This window comes from Nilaparvata lugens, unplaced genomic scaffold, assembly GCF_014356525.2.
Source record: "Nilaparvata lugens isolate BPH unplaced genomic scaffold, ASM1435652v1 scaffold4304, whole genome shotgun sequence".
In the NCBI taxonomy this organism is placed as follows: domain Eukaryota; kingdom Metazoa; phylum Arthropoda; class Insecta; order Hemiptera; family Delphacidae; genus Nilaparvata; species Nilaparvata lugens.
This window is the reverse complement of record NW_024090606.1, coordinates 1-21,576: the sequence shown is the minus strand read 5'-3', so window position 1 is coordinate 21,576 and position 21,576 is coordinate 1. Positions and strand designations below refer to the sequence as shown.

General features: G+C 33.9%; 1 protein-coding gene across 1 annotated transcript; it reads left to right on the top strand.

Annotated features, from left to right (window-relative positions):
* Positions 1-737: 737 nt before the first annotated feature.
* LOC120355699 (fat-like cadherin-related tumor suppressor homolog) lies at positions 738-21,158 on the top strand (the record flags this gene model as incomplete). The annotated part of the gene is made up of 11 exons (XM_039444341.1): positions 738-802; positions 5,312-5,466; positions 9,280-9,381; positions 11,269-11,421; positions 12,253-12,466; positions 13,010-13,149; positions 15,467-15,708; positions 17,175-17,419; positions 17,653-17,773; positions 19,404-19,555; positions 20,989-21,158. Coding segments are annotated over exons 5-11 (1,092 nt in total), but the record flags the coding sequence as incomplete, so codon positions are not given.
* Between the last annotated feature and the right edge of the window lie 418 nt (positions 21,159-21,576).

Below are 21,576 nucleotides of genomic sequence, written 5' to 3'. Positions count from 1 at the left end.
ACTTCAAGAATAATCTAGAATAATTTATTTTTTCAAATTTGTTCTTAGGAAATTAAAAACTGACTATAGTTTCTGAAGAACTCAGAAGTCGTTGCAATAAAATGATCGACCCATGAAATCGATGATCGATCTATGAAACCCTGAAATGCAGTTTGGGTAAACCATTTTAAAATTGGGAAATATCACTGCAGTAACTTATTCCATTTAGAGCGGCTACCTATTTACACCTATTTTTACACCTATTTAGAGCGGCTATGAACAAGGTAAAAAGTGCCATGATGATTGCCAACCTCCGAAATGGAGACGGTACTTAGAGAAGAGAAGAATTTAATCCAGGAGTCAATCTCCTATATATTGCTGTATTTTCAAATTTTGTGTAATGGTTACCAGTACCACAATAAATAATATATTTCTGTTAAATCTCTCAGTCATCCAATAATGAGAAACACATACATTTCCGACTGCGTTTTCCACTATCACTCCCCGGGGCGGAACATTATTCCACGACCGGATAATTAGATGAATTTATTTGAGTTGATGTTGGTAGGTGGGGGGGGGGGGTAAGTGGACACCTATCATTTCACTGGAGTGCACTCACCGCATACATTTCCCGCCAAAATGTTGCCGCTTTTGGCGGGAAGCCGGTTACGCGCGCGCGGGAATTTTTCCCGCCATTAATTTTAGCCGCCATTTGCAGACGCCATTGTTTTTGACAGGTTGTTTCCGCTGTGTTGTTGCAGGTCTGATAAGCACGACGGGACGCAGGCTGGACCGGGAAACGCAGGCCGAACACATTCTGGAGGTGAGTATAGAGGATAGAGATATCTGGTTTGTCTAATGACAGACAAGGATAGCAAACGAAACTAGAGTTTTATCTATAATCTATTAATAATAATATAATAAAAGAAAGAATTGGCTCATTCACGTACGGGATAAGAAATTCACGATTGACGCATCATCACGTCTGAACTACTGGGCTGATCAACTAAAATTGAAATTTTGTATATTGATTCTTAATTTACCGAGGATGGTCATATTTGTTTATTCATTTATTCTATCATTCAGAATTATACAACTTACAGAAAAGTACTACAGGCTAACTTACGCCCAACGGTCATAGGTCTATTTTAAATTCTTCAAGATCTCAGTTTTTTTATTATTTAATTGGACCCTTGCGGAGCACGGGTTACCTGCTAGTCTACAATAAGATGGAGGATAGAGCTGTATGTTCTGTCAAACGACAAACAAGTGAGCCAGCAATGTCCAGTGTAGAGGATAGAGCAATCTGTGTTGTCTAATGATAGACAAGGATGGTAGAGCATAGTGTGTAATATCTACTATAAGATAGAGGATAGAGTTATCTCTTTAGTCTTATAACAGAGAAATATAGAAAATCAATCTTTATCAGATGTAATATCTACTCTAGAAGGAGGATACATGTCTTGTCTAATGATAGACAAGGATGGTAGAGCATGGTAAGCTACATCTACTATAAGATGGAGAGGAAAGAGCTATCTGTTTCCTCTTATGACCGAGAAGGATGCCAGCGATGTCTAGTATAAGATAGAGGATAGAGCTATCTGTTCAGTGTAATGTCAGACAAAGATAGAAAACCAATGTTGACCAGTTGCTGACTGTATAACGTGAATCTCACTATAGATGGCAGAGCATGATTTCGTTGCAGCGTCCGGGTAATTTGATAGTGATTTATTAATCCATTAACCAGGTTGTCTGATCAACAGCCATTCTGATTGGCCGTAGTGTACTCATTAATATGTTATAAATGTGCCGGAGTCCCGCTATTGCACTTGTAATTTAGATTAGCCAATTTCCAGCGATCGTTTCGGCTGTGGTTTGAGATGGAAATTGTTACTACTTTTTACTACTTGCTCTCTAATACAAGCTGACAAGTGACAAGCGACAAGTTTCAAGCATTACTTTATACTTCTGTCATCAGCCCAAGTGTCTGTATAAATGCTCATTTTTTATAAAGAATATGAGCTATTCTCAATTTACCTGTATTTCTATTGTTTGTTAGAATCTTCTTTATTAATATTTGATATTCATTAGTGATCCACTTTGACAACGCTAGTCATTTCATTAACATCATTTGATAATTCATACGTTTGACCAATTCACATAAGTCTAACGAGAAGTCAATACGGTACTATAACAAAACAAAAGTAATACTTGGTCTTGAAATAATCTGTACTATAATAAAGTAAAGAACTGGCTTATACATGTACGGGATAGGAAAATTATGTTTGACGCTTCAACACGTCTGAGCTACTCAACTGATTAACTTGAAATTTCGCATTTAGATTCTTAATTAACCGAGGATGTTTGTATGCCTATTTTCAATTCTTCAAAATTTCATTACGTCAAGTTTTAAAATAGACCCTTGCGGAGCACGGGTTACCTGCTAGTTTTCAATAAATCATCATATTTCCATCTATAACCATCCATTTTATTTCCATCCATAACCTGTGTACTAAATTGCTTTGATAAATTTTACAAAAGTTAAGCTGCGTTTACACCAAAGTTATTAACAAAATGTTAATAACTTTATCTTTATAGATTCTATTAGATTGAACGGAACTTGACAAACACATATGTTCATCATGTGTATGATAAGTTATGTTCAATCCCAATAGAATAAATAAGGATCAAGTTATTGACATATTATTGATAACTTTGATGTAAACGTAGCTTTAGACTTGTTTGCTGTACAGTAATTACAATAAATTGGATTGAGCACTTCATTCCTGAAATTAGTTCAAGTTTTTCAATAATAATGATTGTCCATAATTTCTTAGACCCTTTTTTGATATAATATTTTCCTACTCTGTGAAAAATTATATTAATTATTGTTTTCCATTTCAAAAAAGTATTTAGCTCAAATTGTTTCCGTATCATGTCACAAAAGTCCATCACAAACTGTTCATATCACCTACCACATATTCATACATATCCTCTCTCTCGCTGTCCCTCTTTGTTTCTCTACTCTCCCTTTTTGTCCTATTTAAGTCCCCGGAATGAGAATGAGCGGTTTGCGGTTAGACCTTCCATTGCGTTTCTTGTTTATTATTCCAGCTTACTAGCTTACCCTCTCTCTCCTCCGCTCCTCTTCCTAACCACTTCTTCCTCCTCTCTCCCTTCCCAACTCACTTCATCATCCCTTTATCATGTAACCAAGTTCTCTCCACCTTTATCATGTAACCAGAGTATGTGCGCTACGTTATTCGCATTGGCTTAACAACCTCTCTTGCACTAGATTTCTGTTTCAACATTCCTACCTCGTCTCGGAGGTTTTTGAGGCTACAATCTGAACCTAATTCCTGTTTTATACCATTTTCAGGGTATCATTCCAAGTCGAGACCATTATTTTTCAAGTTATGCTTCTCTATCGCTGTTTATTCCTGAAATTACAAATTTTAAAGGTTTTCTCCTAGTTCCTAGTACCATATCTATAGCTCAGCAAGTAGCTATAGCCCAATCGTAGGGTTTCATCCGCACTGTATATTCTGCTGTTTAAGCTCTCAGATTACTAGACATTGATAATGGTGTAACAACCGGGACTAGTATCTTGGAATTTTTTCATTAATTAGTAGTTTTGATCATTCGTTTTCATTCTCCAACATTTAATATCATCTTATATGTTCGGTAATAATTGATAATGGTGTAACAACCGAGACTAGTATCATAGAATGTTTTCATTCTCCAACATTTAAGATCATCTTATATGTTCGGTAATTGATAATGGTGTAACAACCGAGACTAGTATCATAAAGCTTTTTCATTAGTTAGTAGTTTTGATCATTCGTTCTCATTCTCCAACATTTAATATCATCTTATATGTTCGGTAATTGATAATGGTGTAACAACCGAGACTAGTATCTTAGATTTTTTCATTAATTAGTAGTTTTGATCATTCGCTTTCATTCTCAAACATTTAATATAATCTTATATGTTCGGTAATTGATAATGGTGTAACAACCGAGACTAGTATCATAGAATGTTTTCATAAATTAGTGGTTTTAATTAAACCTTTTTATTCTCAATGGAAACATTTGATACCATCTTATGTTCGGTACTCCAAACATTTCATCCACATATAGAATATATTGAAGTGAGGATATTCCTTCATTCATTTATGTATTTTAAGTAATCAGAATCTAATATCTCCCATAATAGAATTAATTGTTTATTTACTGTGAAGTAAATAAATGCAGTAAGAATTCATTTGTTTATTCACTGTGTATTCGTTATTCACAGTTTATTCACTCAGTTAGTTCACAATTTATAGAGGTTATTCACAATTTATTATTACAAGGCTCCATCAATTCATGAATTTTGATATATAGTAGATTGATAATTTTGCCTGATAGATAGATTATTTTGTATTATTGACCGAGCGAAGTGAGGTCTTAAGATTCAAGTCAATGGTTTGGCATTTCTCTTAATGTTTAAATGTTTATATGTTGCGATTTCACGGCGAAACGCGGTAATAGATTTCCATGAAATTTGACAGGTATGTTACTTTTTTAATTGCGCGTCGACGTAAATACAAGGTTTTTGGAAATTTTGGATAATATAAAAGGAAAAAGGAGCCTCCTTCATACGCCAATATTAGAGTAAAAATCAGACTATAGAATATTATTCGGTCTTAAAACCGAAATTCTTATTATATTTTTTTATTCTTTATTTGTCTCCACGAAGTAATAGTTGATTTTCAGCTTTTGAACTCGCAGCTGGCGCTCAGGTTTTCCTTGCCGGCTGTGCCAACAAGTAATATTTATTTTGTTCTATTGTAAAAATCTTAAATTATTAGAATTGTATTGTATAATTTAAACTATAGTAAGTTTTATAATGTAATTTTGTTTTTGGCAAATAAATTATTATTATTATTATTATTATTATTATTATTATTATTATTATATTATTATTATTATTATTATTATTATTATTATTATATTATTATTATTATTCATAAATCAGCTGTTTAGTGGACTATAATACTACCCGTTCAAAAACATCGAACATCTTGAAAATGTATCTTTCCATCAACGTTGTAGACAGTTGCAGCCAGACCTGATAACAGCGCTCACACTCACATTCCGGGGCGACACGTCACGGTAGGATAGGACTGAAAGCTCTATGTTTAGTTAGGATTTTTTCTAGACACTTTAAATTGATAAATTATTTATTAATTTTTGAGAAAACATAACAACAGGTCAATCTAACTTACTGAGCGCGAGGTCTACTGTTCACAGAACTACTAGTATTCTCATTTTTGACTGGCTTTTTCTAGGTTACAATCAGTGATGACGGTTCTCCAACTCTCTCATCAACCACAAGGGGGTGGTAGCAGTTGATGACGTCAACGACCATGCTCCAGAGTTCGAGCAGGCGTTCTACAAGATCGTGATTCCTCGCACCAGACACCAGGATGCGCCACTCTTCCAGGTCATTTCCACATTCATTTTCTAATAAACTCACTTTTAATCTCATTTCAATTCATCAGAAAGAGTTAGCCTTGCCACACAATCTCTTCAAATCACTCGCTTCGCGATTTTATACAATAAATATGTTTAATAAACTCACTTTGGAACTCATTTTAATTCATCAGAAAGAGTTAGTCTTGCCACATTATACCTCTAAATCACTCGCTTTGTGATTTTATACTGTAATATTTTTAATAAACTCACTTTGAAACTAATTTGAATTCATAAGAGAAAGTTAGACTTGCGACATTATTTCTTCAAATCAGATGGAATTAAATAGAGAATGCATTTATTCAAATGCTAATTAATATATAATTATTATTGAACGAAAATCCTAAATAAATGCTGCAAATCACCCCGAAGACCTCTGCTACTGCAGACATTGACAACAGGGCTAACAGCTAGATGGAAATTCGATGAGAACTACTATCCAAAAATTAGTTGCCAGCCCGGGAATCGAACCCGGTACCTCCCAATTGCCAGTCAGGAATGCTTGCCCTTACACCAAACTTGTTTCTTCAAATCTCCCGCTTTGCGTTTCTATACATATATTATGTTGAAGTTAGTTGTTCTAAATTAATTCTTAATAATTGGATTCCCGTGATATCTTACCGTTTATGAATCATCAAGTTTAATTCCCACTTGATCAGTATCATTGAAGGAGAGCGTGTACAGTATAGTGAAAATTTTGTGACCGAGGGAATAGAATAGTCTCATTACAACTAATTTATTTATTTATTTCATACCTATGTATAATAATACATTATTATGCAATACAATATTATTAATAATAATAATACCTAATGGAAATAATATTTTCTCTGTGCCGGAAACGCTCACTGATAGTGATATATATGGGGATCAAGCTTTATTAGATATATTGCAGGCTACTATTGATTTATTATTATGTATTTTTATCACTTTTATAATACACATTCCAATACATTCGTGCAATAATATTTCACTCAACTCTTTGGATTGCAGCGTAAAGCTTGAATTAAATTGCTAACTTTGCTAAATTAAAAGCTAACCTCGATTATCATCTTCCATGATAATAGATTTTATCGGGTTTAAAATATTTTCGTGGAACGGGATGTTAAATCAAAATTCCATCTTTCCATCTCAATAATCAATAAATTTAGTTTTTTGACGCTTATATATTTGAAGTTGTAAGTTCTACTTTTCTACTGACATTGAAGATATATATATATATATATATATTATATATATATATATATATATAGATATATATATATATATATATATATTATGTCTATATTCAAGAAAGAATTATATGGCTAATCTTCAATCTCTAGAAATTTTAATTATTTAAAGACTTTATTTTTATAAAGGATCCAGCACATTCAGTAATGGAGTTGCACTAAAAGCAGTTATAGGCATATTTATTATTTATTCATTTAATCATACAGAATTACACAACTTACAGAAAAATACCACAGGCTTATAAGCCCAAAACGGTTCCAATTCTAATTTATACAACAGTCCAAATGTAGCTAGGTTATGTGTCACTTAACATTCTTCATATTGCCTATAAAACGCTGTCATTGAACTGTCTCAAAAATTGGAGATATTTAATTGTTACTCCAGAAATCTTCAAGACCAATAATTTAATTGAAGAAGTTAGTTAATCATAAAATATAAAATTCAACTATAGATCTCAACGAAATTGTTGCTTCTCTTGAAATGTGTTATAAAACAACGATTAGCAGTCTATTTTTCAAACTTTCAGGTTCAAGCAATGTATCTAAAACATATATTCTAGGTACATTGGGTTCAAGTTACTCACATAGACATGTTGGCGTGATGAGACATGGGATCCAAAATAGATACAAATTGTTGCTATTGGTTGTACTGTCAAATTTTCATGATAAAACTCAATGTAACGCTCTCATTTTCCGAATAAATTCATTTCAATCACAGAACACTGTCAGCACGAATGTTTTCATTTAGACAATCTGATTTTTGTCGTCTATGTACGCACGCTAGCTGGATAAAAAAATCACAACTCACATACTTGCATGTGCATACGGCACAAAAACCTGAATATGTTGTCAAAATTTGAAATTCATTCAAACAATATATTATTGTGTTTACACCTAGGCTATAACACAAATGGATGACCACTGAAGAAAAAGCTTAGCAAAAGCATGGATTCAAATACAATCAGTCTTTTTGAGGCTGAATTATAATATAATTCTATACTTTTCAAAAATGAATTTGATGAGCACTTTTTATAATAATTATGTAGCTTGCGTTTGAGAGAAAGATTATCTTCTAGATTAGGCCTACCATAGATATTTCCTCTTTGCTTCAATTTAATAATGTACTAAGATTCATCGAGTAGCAAAAAGTATACTTCTTTCTCTTACTCTTCATCTATCTTGTGCTATTCTATTTCTCTTCTGATCTCTGCTTCTCCTTCTTCTCATTGTTGCTTCTTCTCCTTATACTCTTCTATTAATTATCTCTCTTCTTCTTGATTATACCGAATTTCTCTTTATCTTCAATCTTTTTCATTATATTCTCTAGATACGATAGAAATATTTTTGACATAATTCAAATATTTTATCATTATCTCTCTATTGCTATCTCGACATTTTTCCTCTTAATGTTGAGATTTTTGAGCTTAATGTTTAAGATATCTTTTTTAATTTCTTATCCCAATTTTGTTGAAGCTGTAACTTCCTTATTATTACTCAAGTATTGAAAATTAGTAATAATTATTAAGCCTAGCATGACAAATGAACTTTTGAATGCACACAAATCCCTGTGTTTTAAATTTCTACTGGAAATGTAATATCATTTTGAAAACAAAGTGAATTTGGAACTAAAAATTTTTGAAAAGTGATTTCAGAGAAGAATTTCGTTGCATTAAAATCATGGAATTAAATCAATAGTTGAAAATGATTATTTATAAAATAGAATAGATTAATAGAACATTTTTTTAACCCGACGATGGTGTGAACACTGAAACTGGTTGTTATAATTTGTATTCTTAAGGTGAGCTTACACAAAAGTTATTAACAAAATTTTGATGAATTAATCCTTATAATATTCTATTAGATTGAACGAAACTTGACAAACACATATGTTCATCATGTGTATGATAAGTTATGTTCAATCATAGAGAAGTAATAGCGTGAGAAACTTATGCTATTGTTTCTCTATGGCTCAATCTAATAGAATCTAAAAGGATTAAGTTATTAACAGAATGTTAATAACATTCTGTTAATAACTTTGGTGTAAACGCAGCTTTTATCTATTATGTATTAATTTCAAAGGTACTATAATTCTATTTTATATTTATAAAAGAAAGTTGCCCTGAATTCATACATTTCAAGAAGAAAGTGATTATATATGTATTCTTCATAATTACAAGATCTCCAACTTTCGCAGCTCATTCATTCCACTTTTTTACACCTTCAAATTATTAGAATAGGAGATAATTGTTTGAAAACATACCATGAATCGTCTCCAAAGTTAGACGATTTATCCAATCTGTCAATCCCTGAATAATTAATCAAATTTCTCGAACAAATTTTCAAGTACGGTAATTATTTATTCATTTTAACCCCAAATAAGTAATAAATATTAAAACCCCAGGAATCTTTCTCTCAAAATGCAATCACAGACTATCAACGATGATTGTCTCATAGCAACTGATATAATTTATTTGAATTTACTTTGAAATTTTTCGATTTATTTTGCTATCTGCTTGTTTAATTTATTTTGGTATGGGTTGTCGTTCATGTAGAATGGATCTGGTGACACAGAGCTAGCTCTCGAAGCTCTGCTTGAAAACGGAACTTGGGAAAGCTTCATAGAGGATGAACTACTTGGGGAGGCTCTGTTCAGGGTAAGCAACTAATAGCTGGCTTCTTTTTTTGTGTTTCTGTTTTGTATAAATATTATTTTTAGTTCTTTTTAGATTACATCTGTAGCATTAGTGTATTTGCATGCAATATTAGCCAACAAAAATGTATTGAAATCTTTGTGGAAGTAGTTTTATAGAGTCTCTTTCTATAGGTAATTCCATTGTTGTCGTTTTGTAGAACCTATTGACCTGAAATATTAACAAAATAAAATTGCTTACTTGAAACCTAGAAATACAGTAGAATTTCGATGTAACAATGTAACTCATGGTACAAGATATTGTTATACAGTACAGAATACAATATTAAAATATTTTCATCAAAGTGGTTACCATCGTGGTACAAAGTGGTACTCACACTAAGTCATACTGTCTCATATTTATATTATTAGTTCGTTTACAAAATGAATAATAATGAGAAACTTGTTTCATGGGATTTGTTACACCACAATTCTACTGAAATATTTCTCTGTTTATTTACTCCGCCTATAATTGTTTATGAATTGTTTGTTGGAATTGTTTCGTTCATTCTAGGAGGATCTAAAATGAATCCGGTATTTCGGTTTAACTTTCCTTATTAAACTTTTATTTTTCTCTATCTGTTTACTTCTCATCAATGTTCAAACCTCCTGCATGTATTTTTAGTAACCTTGTATTTAGTAACCAGTATCTATAATCTGTATCTAGTTTGAGTCCGAGCTTTTATTTGTAGAAAAATATCTTTCGCACACCATTATCTGTTCTTCATAATCATGTTAATAGTCTTGCAGGTTTTGAAACCCTTAATAAATCTTATTCCTCCAGTATTTCAATATCAGTTTGACCATCTATTCTACTCACAAACTTGTCAGAGTACCGATATTACCAGAGTACCTTGTCAGGTATTCTGACAGGCTATTTGTTAAATTCTCTACATCGTAATCTAGTTTTATTATTTTTTTTTTTTAATCAATGAATTATTACTTTTTATATTGACGCATAAGTAATTTTTTGTAAATAACTATAGTCCTTTAGAATGTATGATTTTTAATAATAATATTTGCTTGGTTCCAGGAATGTTACTTATTAATATATCCAATACAATCCTACCGTACCGGTATGCGTTATTATTTATTAATAATTGTTATTCATACACATAATATTATATACTTATTCAATATCATTTGAATGTTCAAGAAAACGCATCCATTGGGTCCAAACTTTTTTCAAATTTTTTCCTCAAAATTTTTTCTTAATGTTTAATGCATATTTCCATGAAATTTTCTTATTATATTATTCATTGAAAACTCTAATATATATTTCATTCTGTATATATACTGTTATATGCTAATATATAATATATATTGTTTATTCGACATTTATGTTCAGATAAATTAAGAACTTCAAATCCTACAGAAAGGTGAAAAATGCCCACCATTCAAAAACTTCCATTCCATTAGAGATTCAAATATCGCCAAGTTTCGTCCTCAGTAAATTCATTGTTATTTACCCTTATTTTCTGAATAATAAATATTCTATGAAATATTCAGATGAAAATAAATTGCATTTTTAATATCAGTAAGTTCAAAATAATTATACTAGAATTCAAATTAAAATCTATTAATTTAATGATATTCCGTTTGAAAATATTATTATAAATGTCTTATCCATTTGCAAATAGGTGCTTGTAAGATTAATTGATGAAGTTAGTTTTTGCTTTTATGATTTAGAAATATGTATTTATAAGATTCTTGTTAGAATAGTATAACATTTGCATCAACTGATTTTGTCCAACTTATTTTTGTAGGAAAAACCCCGTCAATATTCTATCAATAAAAATGTCAATTATTTGTAATTATATGTTCAAATATTCTAATGTTGTCTGTATTTCAGGTGCATGCTGTTGATAGAGATATTGGCAATAATGCGGAACTGCACTACAGCATCAAATCGGGCAGAGGAAAGGGAAAATTCGGTATTCATCCCAGTACAGGAACTGTTTATTCGCAAAGATCTTTCGCAGCAGGACAGGAATATGATCTATTGGTAGGTGTCAATTACAATTTTAATTTTAAGTTATTCAAATTGATGTAGAGAAAACATTAGCGAGCACTTTCTCTCTCTCTCTCTATGATTTAGCCCGTATATTATTAGTGATAGCTCTATGATAGCTCATTTCATAAGTACGGTACCCTTATTACATATTCCAAATGTTTTCTCCACTTAAGAATTGTTTATTGTTTTTGAAGGGACGGACTCAAGGATCCAAAGGTTCAAAGAACCCCACACGTCAACCGAAGCTTATGGTGTTCCCAAGTAATATGTTAGTTAGGCAAACAAGTAATATGTTAGTTAGGCAAACCAATACTTATGTCCTTTACAAAAACCAGGAGTTTATCCCTATACTAACATTCCATTCATCACCTGGTTGCAATCCAGTGTGATATGCTTGGCAGTCTCTTCAGACTGATTAGTCCTAGTGACCTAGTGAGTTTCACTCCTGGCCTTCTTTGTAGGTCCTTCCGCTGAGGAAGGGGCGGCCAAGTTGCCTCTAGGACGCCCAGCCACCCATGACTCAGCCTCTTGACCCTAATTTGTGCCTGGTTTTTCACCCATCACTGGTCTCTTGGTTTTTTCTTTTTGCCCCTTCGAAACTTCGCAGGGTCAAAAGCCTCACCTCTCCCAAGTAGTTTTGCCTAAATGTACAAGTAGATTTGGCTTGGCAACAGCAGTTTGTGGTTCCTCATCCTGGGCCAGTAGGGTAGAGTTATCAGCAAACAATAAGGTTCTTCCGTGCACACTGTATCCCAATTCATATACAGTACTGTTCTACCAATATTTTATAAACTATTCATTTTTCAAACTCCATTTTTCTAGGTGAAAGCAACCGACTACGGTTCCCCAAACAAGAGCTCAACCGCCCGCGTGTCAGTGACAGTGAAGGACACCCCAGAGGAGTCCCCGCACGCCCCCGTCATTCGACAGCCGGACCAGCGAGTGCAGGTGACAGAGAGCGACACTGTCGGCTTCCTTGTCGCTCTGGTCCAGGCCACAGACGAGGACGGAGATATGTTGTGGTACTACATTGTTGGTGAGTGTATTCACATTCAATTCGAATTCAGTTTATTTTCATAAAGTGTACATTTTACAATACATTCTACTGATAATACTCCTCTAATATGGAACAAGTCTGTGTTAAGAGGAGAAGTACATTAATGGAGGTTATAAATGTATAATTTCCAAGAAGTTACAGTATATGCTTTGGTTTTATCTGTATTTACCTCTTTTCTACCCATATTTTGTTTCTGAAGCGACGCTGTAGAGCGATGTACTATGGTAGCGTTGTAGGCCTAATATGTAGTCAAAAGGGTCGATGTCAAACGAGGACACCGACAGAAGAGGACTCCTCTAAAAGCACAGGAGCGACTGTGGAGGACTCCGATAGTTGAGGACTGCGACCGTAGAGGACTGAAAATCAGTCCTCGAATGTCGCAGTTTTCGACTGTCGCGTCCCCAGTCAAAATAACTAGACAGTTATGGACTGACACATTAAAATTTCAACTTATTTGAACATTCGGAATCTATCCAAGCAATGAACGTTATAAAATAATTTTTTGAAATATTTCTGTTTCAGGTGGTGATCCGAGATCAGAATTTGTGATCAGTGGTGACAAGGGCAGTGTACTGGTGGCCAAGCAGCTAGACAGAGAGGTGCAGTCTGAATACAATCTCACCATAAGTGTAACCGATGGAGTACACACTGTACTCACACAGGTAATCATATTCATGTAACTTGTAGTATTGGGTTTCTTTGTGCTCATGATCATAGAATGCTACCGAACATTTTCCACACTATATGCTTACTATGCAATTATATCCATATTTCATTCATGAATAATGAAATGGGAGCCAATGGGTAGTTTACAGTTTCTTCAGTTGAACTATATAAGTTGAGTATAAACTTATAATAATATTTATTGCGTGGGGCTATGCTTCAAATTTCGATGAAATGAACATAATATCAAGGTACTCTTTTCTTATATTATAGCATGACATGTTTTAGCTCATCATCAAATGCAATCTAACATTCTTCATGTTGCATTTTATAATAAATCTGAAGTCTCTAATGATCTGGAACTTGTCATGCATTAAAAAATGTATAAAAGGTACCTTGATGTTATTTTTATTTCAAGCTTGATAGCTCTATAAATAGAGGTTGCAACTGATAGAGTTCAATTACTTCTCACTAGTTTTATTCTCCTTCACTCAGGCTGTGGATGAAAACATGGTGAAGCGGCGAATGTAGCTTCAAGCTACAAGAGTGTTGAATGTGATGCATGATTGTGAAGGTCTATAGAAGGGACTTTCTACAGACCTTGATGCATGTAATTAGATGGTGGCGCACTCTGGTGATGTAAAGTGGAGCACTATGTGCGCCACCATTTAAATACATGGATTACATTCAACACTCTCAATCTTGAAGCTACCTTCGCCGCTCCACCATGTTTGCACATTAAGGGCCGTTTGCACAGTGTAAGTTTAAGCTTAAACCAAATCTGGATTTTTTTGGTTTAAACTAAAATTCCGTTTGCACAGTATCAGTTTAATCTCTGTATTGAGTTTAAACTCTGGGAAAGTTTAAACCCTAAAAAGCAGGAGGTTTAAACCAAATAATTTGGATTAACTTGACATCTGTGAAGATTTGATGGGGAAACAGCTTATAGTAAATTATTTTTCGACGGTTGTTTCTAATGCTTCTGTAGACGATAATTATTAATAATTTAGGTTATAGTGAATCATTATTTGAATGGAGGAATAATTGTAATGGAGGAATTGATGAAAGTTTTTAATGCGATTTGATAAAGATGACTGCTAAGAAATTTTGAAACTGAGAAAAATTGGGCAAAAACAAATAATTTAAATTTCTGGGATAGAGCATTTTTTTAACGGTTTTGCTTGAGTACAGCAACTGCCAATTTATTATTTTGATTGAATAAACCACTTGATAGAAAATAAGACAATTTTTAACAGTTGTCTTCGATTGGAAAAAATGTTTTTAATAACATATAAATTAGATATATTGCTTTCGAGAGATTTCTAATAAACGAGGGAAGACCATAGTAGATCCAAGCGTAACAAAATAACATTTTATCTTACATTCTAAAATATATTTTCTGGTGCCAACTAAACGTAAGTTTTTAAAGAATTTCTTGATCGCTTTTCACTTTTAGAACCGTACAGCTTACAACTCTGTGGATTTTGAACAAGAACAAGAAAATACTAAAATAGTAGCTACATAACCTCAAATTACTGATGGTTTGTAAACAAATAACAAATTTCCTGTAAAATAAGCCTTCCTGATATTATAAACGATGAAATTCTATTACCAACTTAACGCTAAACTAGTTTAACTTAAACTGGATTAGTAAATGTACTGAGAAAACCGATTCAAGTTTAAACTTTCGGATTAACTTAAACTCGATTAACTTAATCGAGTTTAGCAATATATACTGTGCAAACGGCCCTAATTTCCATCAAGCACCAGGTTTGTGCGATGACAATGGAAAATATGAGATTTGAACTCAATACCTATTTTAATGTTGTGATTATGTTGAAGTTATATACGTGACTGTGATGGACATAAATGAGTAGTTAGCAGTAAAGGGAATTGTTCAGTTAATCCGCCCTATTCAGTCAACTCAAGTCTACTGTTCTTGGATAATTCCAGATTACAAAGGATCGATTAAATTGCAGTTATATGTGACCCTAAATAATAACTAGGTACTGACCAGATTTATACCACCAGTTAGGAGTGTAGGGAATTGTTCATTGAATCCCTAAACCCTGTTCAGTCAACTTCAGTTCATCCTTCTCAGATCTTCATGGTTTACAATGTTTTAATTATGTAACAGTTGTACATGACCGTAATGGACATAAACAAGTAGTTAGCAGTAAAGTGAATTGCTCAGTTAATCTACCCTTACCACTTCATGAACTGCAGATCAGCCACCTTTGATATTTACAAGATTGTAATCTCATATTACAATGTAATCTTTTAATCTAAGTTTACAACGTCTCGATTACGTTGCAGTTATACGTGACGGTGATGGACATAAACGAGCACCGCCCGTGGTTCACACAGAACTTGTACTCTGCGAACGTGTCTGAGAGCACGCCGGTCGGCACAGAAGTGGTGCAACTGCAGGCCACAGACGAGGACCAGGACAGCAAGGTGCTCTACAGTCTGCACTCGGCACGCAGCCCCGCTTCGCTCGCCGCATTCAAGGTCGACTACCAGACTGGAGTTATCACTGTCGTGCAGTCGCTTGACAGGTTCGTAACTATTTTCATCAAGAGTTTATTTGTCTTTACGTTTATTGATTACCTTTTATTAATCAGATTCTATTATTTAGGATCAATTAATCAGACTTTTCAACAATTATACTCGAACTAAATTAATACTCTTTAAAAAGTAGCGTTTTTCTCTCTGGAATAGAATACTATACTAGGAGGTCCTTACTTGACTAAACTTTATTTTTGAATAAACCAAGATGATATTTGAACTAAATATCCATGTTGCCAAATAGTGCAACATGAAAAACGTATCAAACAAACATATCTCATGTTTGAATATATTAAATTCGACAACACAGTTGATGCAGGGCATAGAAGTTTGCAGGTAAAAACTCATTTAAAGATCTAAAAACTCTTGGTGCAGGGTTGTCTTGTTGCATATGTTCATTCATATGACCTTAAGTTGGAGGAATATGACAATTTGGCACAATTTCTCAACATGGATATTCTGTTCAAGTTCCAGCTTGTTTTATTCAGAGTATAAATTATTGTTTTTCCTCCCAAGGTAGTGATACCTCCACGCCATAATGACTGAGAATAACCCCATTTTTTGTCATCACACAAAAGGAACCAAAATCATTACCGGTATTATTTCAAAAATAATATGATTAGCGTAATATCTTTGAACGTTTGCCATTAGATAAAGGTATGAAGGTAGCAAGGATATGTATTTAGAACTGTAGGTCATATTGGGATGAGGAAGCTCGTTTTTCCAACCTCCTTATTACCTTGCTATCTCCGAAAAGTGTTTGTGAAATTTCTTTGTTTTTTGTGGGGAAATAAAATGCATCATTCATTAATATTATTGTGTCCAAGTCTATTTGATGAGACTTTTCTGATTGTTCTGCATAATGTATTACAATACAGCAAAATGCATATTAATTGACCGAGCGAAGTGAGGTCTAAGATTCAAGTCGACGGTTTGGCATTTCTCTTAATGTTTATATGTTGCGCATTCACGGCGAAACGCGGTAATAGATTTTCATGAAATTTGACAGATATGTTCCTTTTTTAATTCCGCGTCGACGTATATACAAGGTTTTTGGAAATTTTGCGTTTCAAGGATAAAAAGAAAAAGGAGCCTCCCTCATACGCCAATATTAGAGTAAAAATCAGACTATAGAATTATTCATCATAAATCAGCTGACAAGTGATTACACAGATGTGTGGAGAAGCCAGTCTATTGCTGTATTTCCATAAGGTCTATAGTTTCAATCAGGTACTTGTGGATGAGAATACTGCGTGAGGTCTACTGTTCACAGAACTACTAGTATATCATGATGTGGAACTAAGAAGTGCATTCAATTCATTAAAATCACATTGAAATAGAATTTTGGTTTTGCATTTTGTCGGCAGAAGAAGTACAGCCGAACACCTGTTAACAGCGCTGATGAAAAACTTATTTTCTACATATATTTTATGCCAATTCCTTATTTTGTTCGCAGGGAAAGCATAGCAGAACACCTGTTAACAGTGATGGTTAAGGACGCAGGCACACCGGCCAAACGCAACTTCGCGCGGGTTGTGATCCATGTATACGATGCGAATGACCACGCCCCTGAGTTCAGCTCAGCCATCATCCAAGGTCGCGTTTTCGAAACAGCTGACGTGGGATCAGCTGTTGTTACTGTGCTGGCTGTCGACAAAGATCACGGCAATAATGCCGTCATTACTTATTCCATCACTTCAGGTTGGTGCTGTTACTTCTTTTATAGTTATATTTATAAAATAATCAAATAAATAGTCATATTTATATAATGTGAAGTAATACCAACAACCTATACTTATAACTTATATCCTCTACCACTTCTGGTACACATTTGTTTGTCTACCGTACTTATCTGCCTCTTAATATGGTTGGTCATGACTCAATTGGGGACCATCAGACTATAAAATTACTTTTAGGAGAGAACGGATAACTAGACATGAACTCAATAGCCGAATACATGCTGATTGTGAAGGCTGTGGATGGAGGGGCTACTCCACTATCCTCCACGCTTCCAGTGCATATCATGGTTGTTATGGCTGATAATGCCGCTCCAAGGTATGATATCATAAACTTATTTTCATCTAATTTCATGTTCTGGCTTCTGGTATAATAGTTTTGGAAATATATTTTTTCGTTACAACTACTCTTGAATAGAAATAAAAAATGAAAATTCAAGTACCCTTTTCTTAAATTGTTTATTCACTACATGTATCGGCCATTATGCCATTACAAAGACTTTATAAATGAACAATTTTAAAAAAGGTTCTTAGATTTTTATTTTTTTCTAGTTTTGGAACTCTATAGATGAAGAAAAATGAATCTTTATTCAAAAAATTAACATTAATCAGTTATTAAATCAATAATACTCATCAATCAACATTATACAGCTATAATACAGTCGGCATACACAATGATGCTGAGGATACCGTGGACTGATCACATAACACACATTGAGGTTCTAAGGAAAATGAGAAAAAATTGAGATAGATAAAAATTGAATTATTTGTAGCACAAAAACTGATAATTAAAACTATATTAAGCAAACCCAGGCTCTATCCAACGGATATGGTTTTTAGTGATTTTAGGTCATGACTATACGTCAATTATACATAAGAACCGTAATTGAGTACTTAATAAAATATAGATCCGATTTTCCTCTCACAAAAAATTCTACACTTAATTATTATAATCTAAGGGCCACTGCTAACAAATATGTAACCTATAACACTAATATTGAATGTATAAGGAGGCAGTTAATTTGCATAGGTTCTAAAATAATAAGCCTCATTCCAAATCACTTTTTCATGGACAATAAGATCAGCGGAAAAATTAAACTGGATATAAAAAACTGGACATACAGTAATTTCTTCTTCCATTTAGATATATGACTCGAGATTTCTGCTCCAGCATTGTTTTTTTATTAGTTTTTTTAATTTTTCAGTGGACTCGCTTACCTTAATTTTGAGTACCTATTCCTCTGTTTTCTTCCCACCCCCTATTTCTCCCTTCCCTTTTTTCCTCATCACTTCTCTCTTCTCTTCTTTGCCTGCCTATTACATGGGAAACCATAGTTGGCTAGGTATCTTCCTCTCTTTTTCTCTCTTCTCCAACACACCCAACCACAAAGCCCATGGTTTTTTATATTTGTAACATTTTATTTGTCTTTGTTATTTTGTTTTGTGTATTTTTAATAAATTGAAATAAATAAATAAAAATAATTACCACCATCAAATGCAAAAAGATCTGGACTTTATCTTTTTCTTCTTTTATCTGGGAATTGTATCACTGTTTTTCAATGAAAACTGCTTTGTTGGACAGAATGAGAACTACCATTGGCTCTTATGAAAGTGTATACACATATGCAGTCTACGATTCAGACTATAGATTCAGCAACAATGACTGCATCTTTTCATATTAATTCATAAGTCTTAATTTATTCATACAATAAGTACATTATCAAAAATGATAGGGAGAGGAAAAATAAGTTAACCTAGTGCTATTCCTCTCCCAAATTTAGATAAGGTTACACATAGTCCGAAATAGGGTAAGTCTTCAGTTGTTCACTTCACAGTCTATATTCTAATTCTTAGTCTATACTATAATTGGATAAAAAAGAAAGAATCCGTATCATCTAAAAAATCAGTTTTTATGAAACGTTTTGTTAATTATTCAATTTTTGTCGCAGATTCTTGAAACGTGAAGTAGCAGCTGAACTGTACGAAAACGAACCAGCCGGAGCTGTGGTGAAACATCTGGAAGCAAGGAGCACGTCTTCCCTTCTCTTCGAGTTGATACGCGGCGATTCGGAAGGACATTTCGCTGTAGACCCCAGCACAGGTATTCTCATTTATTAATTCAATCATTCATTAACATGAGTCATCATTCAATTTTTTCTTCAATTCAATTCAATTTACTCCCACAGAGGATTACAAAGCTTGTACAAAATACTCGAATTACAATACTCCATACAGTAAATTACGTTTTCACATATTGTAACATAATAATCACATTGCCCAGTGTGATGTTGAAAGAGCTTATTCCAGAAGTAGATAGAATATTGTCAGTTGCAGAATCAATAGATTTACAGCTCTTGATGAATTATAACAATAGCTCCACGAAAATAGTCAGAATAAATGGAATTGAAAAAATGCGCTTCCAAGTTCTACTAGGAAAAATGTATTGTATCTTCGTCAGAACACGAAAAAATACTTGTTGAATAATGATAGTGGGTTAAAGAAATGAGACGGGACCGCCGAAAACAATGGATGGACATGTAGAAGTTCTAGAGACTCTTCGGTGGTCACCTATTGTTATTGAATTTCGACATTTTCTTGGTCTATTGTTAAGGTTTCCACTCCGAGCAATTTATTGGTGGACCAGTGTGGTTACTTGAAGGCACTTTCAGCTGTAAACCAGTGGTAGCATACAGTGATTGGATAAACACACACATTACTATCGATGACATACAAATTTAGTCAAACGTACGTGGTGTGTAAACCGACATCGATTTTTTGACGTACATTTGTTAGACGTCCTTATAAATTGTACGAGATTGAATGGGACTTGACAAACACATGATACACATCATATGTTTGCCGAGTTGTGTTCAATCTAATAGACTTCGAAAATACGCCAAAAGAATCGTACGTTCAATAAGTATCGAATTGTATGTAACTCAAGTTAGTCTGTATACAGCTTGTGAGCAAGTTGAGTTTCATCAAATGAACCATTGGGAATAATACAATAATTACAAGTACTTGATCACTGATTTACATTCAATAATTGCAGAAAATACAAGTAACAGATTTAAGGTGAAAGTAATAGATAAGTTGGTGCTACCAGCTAGAATTGCATTCAAGAAAGCACATGGGGCGGGCCACTAATGAGGATAATGAAGCAGAATCAGAGGACAACGAAGTATGCTAGTCGAGAGTTAGAGGATGAACCTTTTTGGAACAATAGCCCAATGCACAGGTAGCACGGTCCCGTCTCCTTTCTTTTATCCATGAGAGTTCTTGGAAGAGGAGATCACCCTGGACCCAGAACTGGTGAGTTCTAATAGATAAAATCCAATACAAGATTTTATATGACTATTCGTAACTCAAAAATCGAGATTATTCACGTTTTCACCATAAGAACTTCTGGATAATGCTCCTCCATCTCATGTATTACAATCACCAATCAGCTGTTAACTTGGTTAACATATGGAATAATAACTTATTGTATGGAATTAATGATAGACTATATTATTTTGTTGTGTTTGTGTGTAGGTGTGGTGACGACACAGCAACCGCTGGACTACGAGACGAACCGAGTGTTCAACCTGAGTGTGACGGCGACCAGTATGGCGGGCGCCAAGGCTGTGTGTCACGTGATAGTTCATGTGCTGGACAGAAACGACAATGCCCCACGATTCGTACAGGCTGCTTATGAGGGCAAGGTGAGCAATAATAATATTGATCATTGATTACCTGTATATAGATTACTAGCCGTCAGGCTCGTTTCGCTCGACATATCCGTCTAGCCAGGGGGCTCCGCCCGCTGGCCCCCCGACTGGATCGTCCAAAAATGGGATCAGCGGGCTCGCCTGCATTTTTCATTTGAGAATGCTTCATTCCATCAGAAAGTCAAAGTATTGAGAAAACGCAGAAAAGCTGAGAAAAACGTTGGGAAAACGCTGATTTTGGGCGTATCTTTGATGAAATATTAAAGTCACCTCATCACAAAATTTTTAGACACCAAGCTAAACCTCTGTACCAAATTTGAACATTTTCTGTCTATCACTTGATGAAAGAACTGAGAAAACGCAAAAAACCGCTAATTTGGGCGTATCTTTGGCGTCATTTCAAATTCCTTTT